This window comes from Mustela nigripes, chromosome 5 (assembly GCF_022355385.1).
Source record: "Mustela nigripes isolate SB6536 chromosome 5, MUSNIG.SB6536, whole genome shotgun sequence".
Classification (NCBI taxonomy): domain Eukaryota; kingdom Metazoa; phylum Chordata; class Mammalia; order Carnivora; family Mustelidae; genus Mustela; species Mustela nigripes.
In genome coordinates, this window is record NC_081561.1 from 30,381,185 (window position 1) to 30,398,537 (window position 17,353).

Consider the following 17,353-nt stretch of genomic DNA (forward strand, 5'->3'; position numbering starts at 1 on the left):
GAGATGTCCCTCAGCGGAACAGACTTTTAAAAGTCCTGATTTTGTGCGCGGTTGCTCTGCTGCTTGCCGGGAGCCGGCCCCTCCCCCCGGGGTCTATCTTCCTGTCGCTTTGGATTCACTTCTCCGCCGGTCCTACCTTTCAGAAAGTGGTTGTTTTTCTGTTTCCAGAATTGCTGTTCTTCTTCTCTTCGATCAGCCGATGGATTTTCAGGTGTTTGCAATCTTTAGATAAGCTATCTAGCTGATCTCCGGCTAGCTGAAGCAGTCTCAGCTTGCTACTTCTCCGCCATCTTGACTCCTCAAGGAGAACAGATTCTTATTGAACTTGTGCAAATGACTGATTGTCATGGAAGAAGGAATACTTACTGAGACCTTTTGAGCCTTAGAGGATTCAGATAAAGAGAAAAGTTGAATGCTTTGATTTGTTTACAAATAAGTATTTTTACATTTCTGTAAGTCACAGATATTTTAAGAAAAAAGTTTCCCTAATCTGGAAGAGCAAACATCAGAGAACCAGCAACGTTTAAAATAACAGACTCAACACTATAATCTTTCAGTCATTTAGTCCCATGTTACTAATTCTGGTTTAGTTTGAATGCAGCTTTAGGTAGTTCTGGAAATTCTTATCCATTTCAGTTTTAGGATTTTCAAATATATCAAATATCTGTATTTGTCTGGAAAGTCCTTTATATGAATCTCCTTTAAGGTGGAACTCATTTTACAAGAGAATTAAAACAATTATAAATGACAAAAACTCAGAATGGATATGGTTAAAGAGCTGATGAGATGAGAGTTTACAATTTAGCTGGCAAGGAAATCAGGTTACTTCTGTGATACATAACACTTCAGTAATTACAATATCAAGGGATGATATATCAAAACACTAAAACTTTAGGAAATGCATAGAATCTCTAGAATAGTTATAGCATTTATCCAAATATAGCCCAAGGTTTGTCATTTATTTAGCAGTACTTCCTAAGTAACTTAGCATACCAAAAATAAGCATAATGAGTTAGAGATTTCATTTACAACTTAAATTTTGTCAACTTTTGCTAAAATCATATAAAGTTTTAAAGTACATACCAATATAATTAAATTAAATATAATTAGGGATGTTAAAGACCTAATATAGGCAAAATGAGGGAAATGTTTTTTTCTGGATAGGCAAAGAGGAAACAACTGTTTACATTTTCTTCCTAACCGCAGATTAATTTAAGAAAACTGTCTTTTTGAATGGAGAGAATTTTAATCTTACACCAATGTACCTTTAAAACCCATTCATTTCAATATTAGTCTGTCCTGACCAAGCCTAAAATTCTATTCCAAAGTTTTCCCTACACAAACCTTCTACAACTTTTCTTTGCATTCTGATTATGTTTCCAAACAACCATTTCCTTTAGAACAAATTACCATTTATCTTTAGCAAAATGCATTCCCATTCCTTATCTTGCTTATGTATCTGCTTTTCCACATACAGAGTTGTTTCCCTTATTTCCATTAGTCTTAGATACAGTTAGCAGAATTTTGTACTCTTAGAAGCACCTTAGTCTCTAATCAGTTATTAATCAATTGTGAATGTTACAATAAAATTCTTTAGATGGCAAATTTGTAAATCAGTTAAGCACAAAACATGTTTACCAATAAATTTAAATATTCTTAGTTTCTTTACAATAAGTCAAAAGTGCAAACCTATGTCCAGTAATTGACTTAGCATTTTGTCCCATTTGGAAGACCTAGATGTCCAACAAATTTAATTCCATTTATCATCCAAGCAAAACTTTATGAACTTTCAGGTTACCGAAGACTCTGAAAGCAATCTCAGCAATTACCCATGAAAACTTTGATAGACAATAAACCATCAGTTTAGTCATCTTTTTGCCAACAGCCCAACAGAGGTAACATGAGGTTTATTGACTTTCAGTAAACCTTGATAGAATAAATGTTTCACATTTATTGCTGTAACTTCAAAGACATGTCAATCTTAATTAAACCAACAAACAACTTAGTTTAAATACTGATTTATGTTCCAGCTGAGCCCACTCATTTTCAGTGCCTATCTGAGACAAAGGTGGGGAAATCTGGAGTGGGGGGGTGTTAGGTCCAGGGGGTGCTCTTCTTGCTCCGTGACAGTGAAGAGAAGGAAACTTTGTGCATGGTCTAGAGGCCAGTCATGTATGCTGCACCCATGTTGGTGCAGAAACACAAGAAGGGGAAACAGAAGAAACAAAGTGCTACCAGGAAGCAGAGAAAGGATTTCCGGTTTTAGAGCTTATCAGTTCCACAGAATAAGCAGATGCCATGTTTTCCTGCCAACAGGGGGAGGGGTTAAGCAGTCCAGGTCTGGCCACAGAAGACAGGGAATTTCCCCAAAACAAAGAGTTTCAGCAGCTTCTTGGGAATATTCCTTAAAGTCTCCGTCTCAAGTTAGACTAACCCCAGCTGGCTCCAGTTAAAACCATTAACACAGGAAATGAGTGAGGGAGAAGCCCCCACATCTATTAGAAGGAACAGAGAGAGAGACAAAGTCAGAGTCCCCTTTGCTAGGGATAGCCTGTGTATCCTCCAGCAACCTAGGTTTACTAGGAGAAGGCTGATTTACATAACTGTCATCCAATAGGTCAGGAGGGAGTTTACTAACTGACTCATTCGGGCAAACACATTCTGCAAAAGGCCCTTAGGTTGGGGTCCTGGTGTAGAGCAATGAAGGTCTAGGTATGAACAATGAGGATATCCTAGGTCCATTTGCCCTGTTTCCTGCTGAGGGGATCTAACCAAGAGCATAGGCTGAGAAAAGAGGCCTAAGGGGTTGTGGGTCCTTCCCCTCTCTCTTATCCTGTCCTCAAAGCACAGTCTAAGCCCTCCATCTCTACAATCTCTCAGGTGCTAGACAAAGCTTTCCTTTTCATGAGATAGTGTTTTGTGCATGCCTCAGGCTATCCATAAACACTGTTGTTGCAGGACCAACTCCTGTGATTCTTAATAAGATGGAAAGATCCCTCAGCAATAACCAGGAAACTTTGGAAGAGATAAGGTTTATTACTTACAAATCCTGGAAATTACACAGCAGTCTCCAACCATATACTGAGGTCACAGGTGGGAGTGGGGAGGAGTACCTACCTTTACCAAGGCTGAGAGTAGGGGCCCAGGATTTTGCAGGTTCACTCTTTATTGGTGACTTTAAAACATGAGAGAAGATTAAAGCACAGAAAGAGAAAAAAGGAAGGTGGAGGAAGTTAGTTATCTATATCAACTAAATCTCAGGCACCTTGGTTGGGCATCAGCCTTTGGCTCAGGTCATGATCCCAGAGCCTTGGGATGGTATCCCACAGCTGGCTCTCTCCTCAGTGGGGAATCTGCTTATCCCTCTGCCCTTCACCCTGTTCATGCTCTCTCTCTCCCAAATAAAAAAAAAAAGCTGAAAAATAAATAGATGATAGATAGGTAGATAGATAGATAGATCAACTAGATCTCTATAACAAACAGAAAAATCAGAGTAGGGAATCCTGGCTCATTACCTTTGGCTGGTAATGTGTTTATTCAAGGTAGCCTTTGAACTGGATGCCTCAGCAAACAGTCTTCACTAGGACAATCACATTACAAAAGGAAAATCAACTGCCAGGGCTTATATTACATATAGCTTTAGAGAAATACTCCACGAAGAATAATTTGTCATCAATTCTATTATTGTAAACATGATTTTATAAGATACTTTTTTTGTTGGAAACGTTTTTTTGAAAATTCCCAAACTTGCACACATGTGGGTCACTTTTCCCTATTATTGTCAGTTATTTGAACATTAAAATGCTACTTGTGTTATGACTTGTATTTTAAAATTCTAGTTAAATCACAATTTAAAACTTCCTAGGCAAAATGCTTTAACTATATGTATTAACATCTGGTTTAAAAAATGTAATTTAAAATAGACAATTACATTTAAAATTTATTTCATCTTTTTCATTTGCTTTATTGACTAACAATAAGCAAATATTCCTGTATAATGAATGATCATGGTAACCCATGTGCTAAACAGAGACAAAAGAAAAAAATTAAATTACCTTTCTTCCTACAGCCCATTGACCAGTCCTTGAAACCATGGGAACTGAGCTGCTTAGATGTTGACACTTTGCTAAGGGCAAAAGTCAATATTAGCCTGACCCTCCAGCGTCCTGTGAGTCTGTTAAATGTATTCTACTTTAAACAAGTTTCTATTCCTTTGGAAGCTCCCTTTATCTCCATTCCCCTCTGCTCCATCCCCTTCCCAACCTCCCAGATAAATGTTAGGAATCATCCTCCAAGCATATGCCTCACTGATATATATCTGAGGGGTCTCATGACTGAGGATTCATTAAACAGTAGTGAAAGACATTTCCTAAAAATAGCTAATGCTTCAAGGTTCTGGATACCTTGTCTTCAAAATATCTTGGAGGCTTTTGCTGCCCCTAACCCCCTCCCAGCTTGAAAGTATATAATTGGTGACTCTTCAAGACCCTAGGGAAGCTCTTTCTACCCATGGGTCCTGTCTCCCGTGCTTTAATAAAATCACTTTTTGCACTGAAGACATCTCAAGAATTCTTTTTTGGCCACCTTATCCAAACCCCACCTCTTCAAACTACATCAAAGTACATTAGGATTGGAGAGTTCCTGGAAAGAGAACCAAACACCCCTGGACATGAAGACCATCATCTGTCTCCAGGCAGTCAGTATTGTAACCTGATAAATGAAGAGCTTCAGTTCAGTGAACAAGCATTTATTGACTATATGCTATAGTCCTAGCATGCAGTCCTTATCAAAGAACCTATTCAGTTTAGCTGAAGAGTTCCCTTAAGTTCTAGTGAAAGATCTAGACATGGAGGCAATTTTTGAGGGTTTTCAGCAGTTTAAGAGAGAAAGCAACTAGTTCATAGAAAGGAATTGTTGGTGGCAAAGATTAGGTGGGAGTGATATTACATGAAAAACAGAATAACTGTCTTTGCAATGCCCATCTGCTTCATTAATGTGGTGCCTAAATGTGGTCTCTCTCAATCAGATGGGGGCCGCAAATGTGAGGCATGGATCAGGTGGAAGCCAGTAGCACTGGAAGGGAAAGAATTCACCTGAAGTAGATCAATGGAGATAGACAAGGGAGGGTAAGACCACAGAGGAGAGGCTGTCTGTAAGGAGGCAGTGGGTGGGGGCTGTGTTTAAAAGGGGAAGATAACGCTGTATGGCAACCTATGGAACTCTCCCTTTTTTGCTAACTGTGCCAAGTTGTAACTAGCTCATTGGTCAGTGAGGGCCTGTGGATATTTTGTGGTGGCTCACCTGATGGACCTGTCTGCGTTCCATCCCTCAAACCTGTTTGCCTAAAAGCAGCCTCTACAATCAGCTTTTTCATTTGAGAGGACAGGTGACTGGATTATCAGTACAAAGGCCTTTGCATAAAAATGTGCTTGATAAGATCACTTACAATTCTCCCACTTTCTGTACTCTCATTAGGAAACCCTAAATGTCTTTTGAGAGAACAAATCAAAACATCTTGTGCATGTTGGAATTCAACTGTTCTTGGTTCACATCTCCTTTGAGAAAGTTATGGGGAGAAAGTAAAACTTAGTAGGTGAGTGGGTGGGATTCATGCAATTAAGGAAGCACTCCAACTCTCACATGCAAAACTCATTGCTCTATTATACCCGGAAGCCAGAGAACATTGTGGTACATTGCAAAAATTGTCATAAATTCTTTTACAGCTCATAGTATTAAGAACTGCAATGTTAACTCACCTCTTAAATTGACTTAGTACTGGGACTTGCCTGAGCTGCCCCAGAACAGTGTGCTCACATGGGCATGGCACCATTTGCTGTCTTTCAGAATCATGAGAAAATACTAAAACATTATTCAAATCATTACATTTTATTGTGGTTTGTGTATAGAAAAAGCTGATGAGATAATATCCTTCACAAAAAAATTCAACTTCCTGGTGATCTCTTAGTGCTGCTCTGGTTTCCAGGCTCTCCAATCCCACCCTGCCATAGGGAGAAGGTTGGATGAATGAGGGAAAAGCTATGGGCCATCCCTGGCCTAGCACCATTAATATTAGTCAGTATAGTGTTGCTATCGTTTGTGAGTATTGCCATGTGCCAGGAACTGGACCATATCTAAACCTTATAATTTGTACTTATTTATAATTTCATTTCATCATATACTATCACATAAAACAAGATGGGATTGGGAGGGAGACAAACCATAAGTGACTCTTAATTTCATTCCCTTTTATAGAAAAGTTCACTCAGGCTGATATATTTTGAGTGACTTGCCCAAGGTGAATTAGTGTTGAGCACTTACTTATTCAATTACAAAGTCTGTCCTCTTCTTACGTCTGCTTCTCTGGACTCAGTTATTGCTGTGAAGCATCTCTCATGTCTACAAGAGGATTTGGCCTTTTTAGTAAAACTTCACCAATGCATAATAACCAGGGTTAGGACAGGACAAAGGAGTTGAAAGTCAGAACTAAAGAATTTGAAAATACACTAGTCCCTAGAAAATGTTATAAATGTTAGTTAGAACTAACCTACATTCTGTCTAAATAATTTCTTAGAGGGCTTCCAATGATGTCAGTTATAAGGACATATTTCATTTATATGAATCAAAGGAGGAAATTAGTTAAATCAAAGGAGGAAATTAGTGCCTTTTAAGAAAATTATTGGACAAAGTAATATTTTAAATTTCAAAATTTTTTCTACCATTAACTTATAAAAAAAGTCTTTCATTTACCTTTCAGTTAGTAACAAATTAATTTTTGTCAAAAATGATACACCATTCTCTTGGATCCAATTCACTACTAATTTTACCTTATGTTAAAATTATGACCTGAAGACTGAAGTGACTACAACAGTTTCCTTGGGTGACAGCAGGAGGAGGTGAGACAGAGTCGGGTTATAGACAAAGCTCATCTTCGTATAGTTAATGACATGGGCTTCATTAGACTTCAACTTCTCCCAGGATTTGAGATCTGACACTGGACCTTCAACTTCCCAACCAAGATGAAATTCTGATCCACAGGGATGACATCCTAATTTCCTAATTTGAGTTGAATTTTCCTTAAAGATTATATTAATAGTAATAGGTAAAATTCTGAGTATCGTCAAGAAAGGTTTTGTCCATTTGTCAAAATCTTGGGTAATTTTTGCAAGGAAATATCAAAGGATCAAAACAGCCAAAGTAAAACCAATGAATCTCTGAAGTGGTAATTAGTAAAAATTTATTGTGCATATGCCAGTAAGACAGCTTGCAAACCAGAAGCATTTAAACCAGAAGGTGGAAGGAGGCTCAAGTATATCTTGTTATAAAGTTGCTTATGTTATGAGAAAGCAGTTACAGCTAATTCTTCAAAGGGACTGGCTACAATATTATAGTTTTCAGTGGTTACCTCATATCAACCATAAGAAACAGTCCACCTTCCTTTGTCATTTCCAAAGGCACAAGCAAGAAATGAACCAGTTCAATTAGTCTTACAAAATAAGCTAAATTAAGGTTTTTGTATGAATAAACTGGTTTTGTCTGTTTAGTGTATTTTTTAGGCTGACTCCTATTTGTTTCTGATTTTAGCAGTAGAAAGCAGTTAAGTCTGGATCCAGGAAAAGCATAGAAACATGTTATTTCCTGCACTAAAAGAAGGATGCCGCATCATAAATGAAGCATGCCTCAGTGGAACCTCAGAATCTCTCTTCATCCATAATGACACACACTTAGAGACTAAATCCACCCATAGGGTCAAATATCTATCCTAATTATCTTAGGACTCTGTATTCTGAATCCACACAGGAAACTCCCAACCACTACAAAGACTCATGGCTTCTACTCTTGTCACATTTCACCTCTGCATTCACAAGCTGTGTGACCCTAAGCAAATTCCTCGACCTCTCTGAAACTCAATATCCTCATTGAAAACCGGGAAGATATTAGTGTACTATACCTATACCTCCAGGTATAGGGGGAGCCCTAGGAATTTTTCATTTCAGGTGCAGCATATGTCTATTCCTCACAGCACACTGATGAGCTGCCATTGATGCCTCCAGCCAAAGACCATCAGGAGCACACTTGTGGATGAACAAGTTGGTTTAATTGTTCATTGTGGTGAGGGAGAAAACTCACCATGGAGAATCATGGGCATCTCAGTAAGAGGGTATTGGAACCAAAGAGCAGAACAAGCAGGAAATATTAATTAATAATTATGGGGTACACTGGGCAAATCCAATCTACAGGTCTGGCCATTGTCAGGAAAGACAGACTTGATTCCAGACATAGGCAGGTGCTACAGCCCACAGTGCAATTTCTTCTCTCTCAGAGAAGCCTCATCTCTGGTCTTTTTTTTTTTTTTTAATTGGCTCCACACCTGGCACGGAGCCCAACATGGGGCTTAGATTCTGACCCTGAGATTAAGACCTCAACTTCAATCAAGAGCCAGATGCTTAACCCACTGAGCCATTCAGGAGCCCATAGATCTGCTTCTGAAGACTTTACAGCTGGTTGGTTCTGACTCATCCAGATTATCTAGGAAGACTTCTCTTTCCTAATCAACTGACTATGAATTGTAATCACATCTCCAAAATATTTTCAGAGCCACGCCCCATTAATATTTGATTTATTAACTGAGGACTAGAGCCCAACCAACACATAAAACTGACAGTTTAACTACTATAGGGTTTGGGCTTGTGTTAGGTGATTTTGAAGAGGATTTAAGAGAGAGGGACTCTGCTCTTAGTTGGATTGTCAGGAAGTAGAAGACAGTAGGATGGAATAATTCTACAGTTGGCATCTTAATAAATCTTACCTAGAATAAGACCAGGCTGAGGCTAAAGCTGTAACTGGCAATGATGCAGAAGGCAATTGTATCATCTAGGAAAGAGGGATGCTTGGTCATTTTTGTGGCTTTGACAATCTTTGAGTTTTGTCTGTGTTCAGGCATGATTACTGAGTGGCCTTGTGCTCTGTCTTGATCTGTCATGATCACTGAGTGGCTGTCTGACACTGCTGTCCTATGACATTGTTTATGTTCACCAGGAAAACACCAGAGCCTGGCTGTGAGTTGCAGACCAGCTCCTGGCAACACCAAGACCTGCTTAATAGTACCAGGTGGCTGCTAGATGCCAGGGCTTTTCCTGTCTCACTCTTCCTACAGTCTCTGTCATCATGAGGTATGACAGTGTGCCAAGAAACAGAAGGACATCAGACAGGGACAGAGAGATGGACTCTAAGTGGAACCCCCCCACACTCCCACCCCCATTAACTTGTGATTTCCAAAACACACAGAAAATCAGTTCTTCAGGAAAATAAAAAATATGTCTCCCTCTAATGACTGCCCTTGACATTAGCTCAATTTCTAGTCCCTTACAAATATCTGGAATTTGTGGCAGGATAAAGAATATGAAAAGATCCAGGAGGTTCTGGAAAGGAAACTAATTTCTAAGTCACAGCAATTCCCCTCACTCTGCCCATTTGATCTGAATTCTTCATTACAAAAAGAATTGAAAAACTATAAATCATAGAATGAGGCATCCCAAACTGTCTTTAATGTAATCAGTGTCCCCTAATTGCCTAAAACACAGCATTTACTGTAGGCAGCATTCATGACATTATGACATCTCTCTCTTTTTTTTTTTTTAATTTAACACACTGAGAGAGAGCAAGAAAAGGAACCCCAGCAGGGGGGTGGGGTGGAGAAGCAGGCTTCCTGCTGTGCAGGGAGCCCAACCCAGGACCCTGGGTTCATTACCTGAATCAAAGGCAAATACTTAACAACTGAACAACCCAGGTGTCCCAACATTATGATTTCTTTTATTGCTCCAGATGCAAATCCTGGACATTTTGAGAACATGAGAACTTAACTCAACTGGATTTGCATAAGTAGAAAGGCAAAGGTATTCCTTGACCACCACCAACAATACTTTAGGTAGGTGAATCTACTCAAATTGTGGAGAATGTTTTATGCACTATGGAAGCAAAAAAGAAAGGCAATAAACCCACATATGGAGGTCAGGAAAGGGGAAGGAGTAAGGAATTGCCAAGAAGGGGAATCAATTTATGGGAGAATTTCTGGGAGTTGTCACCCAGAATATCCTGAAGAACACCATGTAAGGGATGATGTTATCGGTACACAAGGCTAATCAGAAATTCCCACCCCTCTTGCCACCAGCAAGCATACACTCCCATAAGAAGATTCTAATTTAATATCCTCCCTCCTTTTCTAAATAATTTCCCCAGGTCTATTCTGAATGGAGGCAACATCACAAGGGGATTTCCCAATCCCTTCAACTTTCTTTGTACAAACTCTTCAAGTGGCAACAGAGGTGTCATCATATAGGGGATTTTTCTGATTGGCCAGAACCTGACCTAGCAGAGCTTGGTTTGGGTGTCTTTAGATTCCCTTCTCATTTGGGTCCTCACCATTGCTCTGTCACTCAGAACAGCAACTTCAGAAACCACATGGAGAAAAGGATGAACAGAGTTCTGATTCTGGGGACCCTCACTCTGACCACCATGATGGGTCCCTCTGGTGGTGAAGACATTGTGGGTGAGTGCACAGCTGAGGGATGTAATTACTATATTTGGGAAATGGAACTAGAAGAGATAAAAATAGAGATTGGCATAGAAATAGTAGAGAATTTCAAAGGTGTTCTCAATATTAAACAGGTCTAAAAATTATGGTCATTCCTTCCTCCAGGAAACTGGAGATCCAGCCCATTCTCTTTGCTACCTGTGCTGTTGCAGAGTTCATCAAGGACATTATTCCTTTCTGCTATCAGATCCAGTGAATACAGCCTGCAGGGCTCAATGGCATTCATTTATGGTTGCCCCAAAGATTAGAAATGTTTCCATGAGTAGATGTTTTGTTACTAAAAATTCATGAACTATTGTTCCCAAATGTCTCTGAACAACATTGAAGCTTTTTATGTGTTTCTTCTGAGTCTCACTTGGAGTAGAGTTCCATGAATTATGTATACTACGTAGATATAGACAAGGGTGTCCTCTTCTTTGTGTCAGATCTGCACACATTTTCATACTGGAAACTGGCATGGGGGGATTAGGCAAACAAGCCCATCTGAATACCTGTAGTCCTTGTAGACAAGTCATTCTACCACATGACCTCATATATGTCACTTCACAAATAATCAAGTAAAAAATGTATTTAGAAATGCTCTTCCAATAATGAAGAAATAGAAATGTCAATGATCATTCCTGTCTCTTAATTGTTACTATTACAGGTGTGGTTTGGTATTTTTAATTTTAATTCCAGGATATATTATAGTTTCAGATGTACAATACAGTGACTCAATGGTTCCATATATATTCAGTGCTCATCAAGATAAGCGTACTCTTAATCCCCTTCACTTGTTTCACCCATCCCCCCACCCACCTGACCCCTGGCAACCATCAGTTTGCTCTTTGTACTGAAGATTCTCGTTTGTTTTGTTTTGTTTTTTGGTCTTTTTTTCTTTGTTCATTAGTTTTATTTCTTAAATTCTACATACGAATGAAACCAGATAGTAGTTGTCTTTTTCTGGCTGACTTATTTCACTTAACATTATGGCCTCTAGATCTATCCATGTTGTTACAAAGGCAAGATTTTATTATTTTTATGGTAGAATATTATACCATTATAGATAGATAGATGTTAGATAGGTAGATAATAGATGATAGATAGATAACTGATTGATTGTATTTTCTTTATCCATTCATCTATTTTTTTTAAGATTTTATTTATTTATTTGACAGCGAGAAATCACAAGTAGTCGGAGAGGCAGGCAGAGAGAGAGAGGGAAGTAGGCTCCCTGCTGAGCAGAGAGCCCGATGCGGGACTCGATCCCAGGACCCTGAGATCATGACCTAAGCCGAAGGCAGCGGCTTAACCCACTGAGCCACCCAGGCGCCCTATCCATTCATCTATTGATGGACTTGGGCTATCCATAATTTTTATCTTTAACAAAGTAAAGAATATCTTTATTTTTATTTAAAAGTTGAGAATTTTATTATTAAAAACTCCATTAATTAAATTATGTTATCCTTAAATTGTCAACTCAAATTACCTATACTTCATTCTAGCTAATGGATACCCCTTCAGAGGAAAACTGGACAAGCACACACTAATTATTTAATCACTCCAGCTCTTCTACCTTCACTGTCCACCTTTTCACACCTTCTTTTCATGAATTACTTTATCATCCTTTCTTTTCCTTCCAGGATCTGGAATAGATACTTGTTGTTTAATTTTTTAGGGTTTATTTATTTATTTAAGAGAGAGAGAGAGAGCATGAGCCTGTGAGTGGGAACAGGTAGAGAAAGAGAATCTCAAGCAAATTCCCTAGTGAGCATAGAACCCAAGGTGGGGCTTGGTCCCACAACCCTGAGATGATGACCTGAGCTGAAGCCAGAGGTAGCTCTTAACAGACTGAGCCACACAGCTTCCTTCTGTCTTATTGACCCAGAAAGTTCATTTATAATAACCAAAGTAGAAAAAACAAATTAAGTAAAATGGTGCATGCTCTAATTTTCACCAACATTGTTAACCATGACTACTCCCATTCTAATTTCATTCGGTGGTTTCACTTGCTTCTCCAGAGAACTTCCAATTTCCTTTCTTCAGTGTTACACCAGAGTGCCCCAGCCAGGCTCAACTTATCCATTAGATATAGGTAGGGCAGTCCCAAGGGTATGTCTTGCTTATATGGCACCTGTAAAAATGTTCTAATTTCTTTTAAATTTGAAAGAAAAAAATGAACATTTAGAGTAGAGGAAGACATTTTAATTTTTAATTAAGTTTGCATTATATTGGTCTTTGGACCAATGCAATCATGAAATATGATTTTTAATATTTTAATGGAGAAAGGGGCCCGTGAAAGCAATAGTGTTTAAGCTCACATAATACACCCTTGGTTACTACTTATTACTTCCATATTGTTCTGCTACTTCTGTGTCTATCAGTCTCCACTCCCCCCAACTTTCTCTGATCCTCAAGAATAGCAATTGACATTCAATACACACTTTTGAGCACACATGAGGTAACTTTTGGGGATTCAAAGATGCAAGAACATACTATCTGCCCCCTGGTGCAGGAAAGCAGAAGGACCATTGCTGTGCAGGACCGTGGACTCAGCTGGGACTGAAACTACAAAAGTGGACTGGTTCCAGTTGGCCTAGCAGTGTAATGTTCATCAACGGTTGACAATTCAGGACAAGTACCCGATGAAAACAATAATTGCATATATTCATGTTTGAAAAAGGAGTCAAGGATAAAGTATAGAGGATAAAGAGGCTTTGGTGGAGGGTCTCTTAAGTAATCAACCAAGGGGGTCAAAGAGAGTGAGCTGGATGAGTTATAGATAAATTTGGAGAGCAAGACACTGGGATGAAGGTGCTGGAGGGTATAATGTGATCAAAAACATGTTCAATGAGAGAACTTAGCTAAAATTTTGGTAACTAAGCAGGTACTTGGAGAAGGAATTGGAGGTGTCCAGGAAATCTGTAAAGAGAACTTTGTTTCAAGGAGAAAGACCCCTGCAAAGACCAAGGAACATGAATGAATAACAAACTTTGGTTTGGCTGCTGAGGTATTGCGGAGGAAGTGGGACCATAAGACTGCTACTGTTCCCTTCCAGGTCTCACCACAGCTTCCTGTCTTTGTTCCCGCACTCACTTGGCTTACTGTCAGCAATAAGCTCCTTGAAAACCATGCTGACTGATGTTTTACTCCCTGCTCCTCATGTTGTCTAACATCTTGCTGATGTTCTGTAAATGAGGAGGAACATAAAGAGGAAGTGTTTAAAACAGCAACAACAACAACAATGCATATTTCTTCACAAAATTGTCCAGTTAGCCTCACTGAGTGGAGTCCTACTGCTGCCATTCTACTTTGGCTTCCTCACACAAGGACATTGTCCATTTGAGGAAAAGGGCCATAGTTTGCCTGGAATCCTAAACAGATAGAAATGTTGAGTCAGAATAATGAGAGAAGTTTAGTAACCTCCTCAAAGGAAAAAAAGGGGGGGGAGGAGTTGGGAGTGGAAAAAATAAAATCTAATAAAGCTTACACTTTGTATTTCTGATGAAATCAAGTGCTCCTCTCTGAGGATTACTATTGTTAAAACAGTGACCTTAGAAGCATTGTTTATTTTGTATATTTGTTGTAATATTGTCATACAATTTCTTTTACCCTATAATAGTTAAGAAACTCTTTTAAAATAATATGGTTCTGTGTGTTTTTCTTTGGAAAAATAAGAAGTAGAAGGAGGAACAGAAAGAGGGGGGAGGAGTAGGAGGAAGGAAGGAAGGAAGGAAGGAAGGAAGGAAGGAAGGAAAGAAGGAAGGAATGATGGAGAAAATGTTCTGCTCTGAACCAGTCCTATGGGGAGGGGAGTCAAAATGCATGTGTTATTAACTCATGAAAGAATTAAGAAACAGATAAAACTTATGAAGCTGAGGGAAAGAAAGTGAATTTCTGAGAAAGGAAGATAGGTTGTGATAATTCATTCATTCCTTCATTCATTTTATTATAATATTTATTACAAACCTACTGAATGTACCAGGTGCTAAACTAGGTACACGGGGAATAGCAGTAACAAGGCTGCTATAATTCTGCTCTTGTGGAGCCTACAGGACACTGGAAAAGCAGACTTTATTCTAACTGGACAATTACCAACACTGAGAGAGAGGGAACAGAGGTGGTGCTGGGAAATATGCCTAAGGACTATGCCAAAGATGAAGCCCACTATATTTGAAAGCCAGTTTCTTCTGTCACTTGGTTTAATAAGGCTCTTTTCTCCCTCTGTTTTCTACTTCCTGATCCTCGCCCTTACTGACCAACAGATCATGTTGCTTCCTATGGCATAAATGTCTACCAGTCTTATGGTCCCTCTGGCCAGTTCACCCATGAATTTGATGGAGATGAGGAATTCTATGTGGACTTGGAGAAGAAGGAAACTGTCTGGCGGCTACCTGTGTTTAGTACATTTGGAAGTTTTGACCCACAAGGTGCACTGAGAAACTTGGCAATAGCAAAACAAAACTTGAACATCCTGATTAAACTCTACAACTATACTGCTGCTACCAATGGTAAGTGTCCACCACTCTGCCTCTCTTTACTGAATCTATCCCTACATATCAGGTCTCTTTCCCTTTCTCCCTATGATAGATACACTTGACTGCTTTCCAAGGATATTTCCTCAGATCTTCTCATAGTAATTACTGAACACTCATTATCTGCTATCACAAAACTGAAATATTGTCATGTAATACAAGGACCCTAACTTCTTGTACTCCTTGAACCCCTCAAAGAGAAGTCCTATAGATCTGCCACTTTAGTAAGCATGCCCACAGGGGGAAGAGCACAGGGATAAAATGCAGGCAGTGTGTAGATAGCATTTCCCAAGCAGAAAGTAAGAACTCTTCTACCATCAGATGGGGAACTGTTGATGGATGGGCTCTTGCAGGACACAGTGCAGAACCTGAGGGTAGAGCTCTTTGCAATTCATATCAGTGCTGCTTCCTCACCACAGAGGTTCCTGAGATGGCTCTGTTTCCCAAGTCTTCTGTGAGTCTGGGTCAGCCCAACACCCTCATCTGTCTTGTGGACAACATCTTTCCTCCTGTGATCAATGTCACATGGTTGAAGAACAGGCACTCAGTCACAGAAGGTGTTTCTGAAACCAGCTTCCTCGCCAAGAAGGATCATTCCTTCCTAAAGTTCAGTTACCTCACCTTCCTCCCTTCTGCTGATGATATTTATGACTGCAAGGTGGAGCACTGGGGCCTGGACGAACCACTTGTGAAACACTGGGGTACGTATGAATTCCACCTCGTTGGCACCTTCTTCCTCTATCAAGTTCAGAATATCCTGCCTCTGAGCCTGTAAATCTCATGTTTTTTATACCTTAAAGGTTTCAAATAATAAACTTTACCCTCTTCCTTAACCATGGTGCCCTAAGTCCTCATAGAACAAAAACCATCCCTCCTGCTCCATCCCACACACATATACATGAACCAACATTCTGACGTCTGACATCCACAACCTCATTTTCACAGAACCTGAAATTCCAGCCCCTATGTCAGAGCTGACAGAGACCGTGGTCTGTGCCCTGGGGTTGTCTGTGGGCCTTGTGGGCATCGTGGTGGGCACCGTCTTCATTATCCAAGGGCTGCGCTCAAGCGGTGCTTCCAGACATCAAGGACCCTTGTGAGCCCCACCCTAGAAAGGAAGTTAAGTGTTCGGATTTGTCAAAGCTGAGAGCTGGATTCACAGCACAGGATGAAGGAAACTGGGAGGAATTTGTGGACACAGATATGGTTGAAAGGTTGTAGGAGTCTGGGGGAGGGCATGGTGACAGCACAGGAGCCCCTGCGGATCAACCATCCCATGTCTGTCCTATTGCAGGATCACCGCATGTCTGCCGACCAGAGCAGAAGAGTGGACTTGATAGGTGACCTGGCACTATTGCCTGGTCTAGCTCACTGTATTCCTTCTCTCTCCAGTGCTCCTCCTCTCACCTCTTTTCTGGAACTTAAGGTCCTCCTATATCCTCTGAGAGCTCACATACCCTTTGGAATTCTGTCCCTTGAATGCCTGATTTTTTTTTTTCCTTTTGTCAGTTGTTACCTACAGTGAGCTATCTGGGATATTCCATCCAGTTCCCTGGTTCTTTGTAACCCTGATCCATTATTACCGTGGAAATAATAAATTTCCCTTTATGAGATCTTTTAGTAAAACTTTCCTGTCTGTCATCTCATGGCTGACTAGAGCTGTGGCCCCTTATGCCTCAGGTCCACTTAATCTCACTTTCCAGATTATTTTCATGGCCAGTTACACAGGATCAAGCAAGTATAGACTGATAATATTTTGATATTATAGCTAATGTTAATATTCTCTCTTCCTGATTATGCTGAGTGAAATAAGTCAAGCAGAGAGAGTCAATTATCATATGGTTTCACTTATTTGTGGACCATAACAAATAGCATGGAGGACAAGGGGCGATGGAGAGGAGAAGGGAGTTGAGGGAAATTGGAAGGGGAGGTGAACCATGAGAGACTATGGACTCTGGAAAACAATCTGAGGGTTTTGAAGGGGTGGGGGGTGGCAGGTTGGGGGAAACAGGTGGTGGGTATTAGAGAGGGCACAGATTGCATGGAGCACTGGGTGTGGTGCAAAAACAATGAATACTGTTACACTGAAAAAAATAAATAAATTTTTTAAAAATGTAAAAAAAAAATCTCTCTTCCTATTATTCCCACACTGGGGCACTACCACTCTCTTCCCAATTCAGACATTAATGAAAGTAATATTAGAACTGTGTCCTCTGTATAGACTCTTTATAGAAGAAATACAAAAATG

At 39.8% G+C, this 17,353-nt stretch overlaps 1 protein-coding gene across 2 annotated transcripts; it reads left to right on the top strand.

Moving 5' to 3' along the window:
* Positions 1 to 10,412: 10,412 nt before the first annotated feature.
* LOC132017851 (HLA class II histocompatibility antigen, DQ alpha 2 chain-like) lies at positions 10,413 to 17,082 on the top strand. Of its 2 annotated transcripts, none has more exons than XM_059399961.1 (4): positions 10,413 to 10,546; positions 14,836 to 15,081; positions 15,525 to 15,806; positions 16,051 to 17,082. In XM_059399961.1, the coding sequence occupies exons 1-4, from the start codon at positions 10,459 to 10,461 to the stop codon at positions 16,203 to 16,205; spliced, it is 771 nt and encodes a 256-aa protein (XP_059255944.1). In that variant the 5' UTR covers positions 10,413 to 10,458; the 3' UTR covers positions 16,206 to 17,082. The 2 variants fall into 2 exon arrangements, with proteins under 2 accessions (XP_059255944.1, XP_059255945.1); XM_059399962.1 differs by having other exon boundaries at positions 16,400 to 17,082.
* The last annotated feature ends 271 nt before the right edge of the window (positions 17,083 to 17,353 follow it).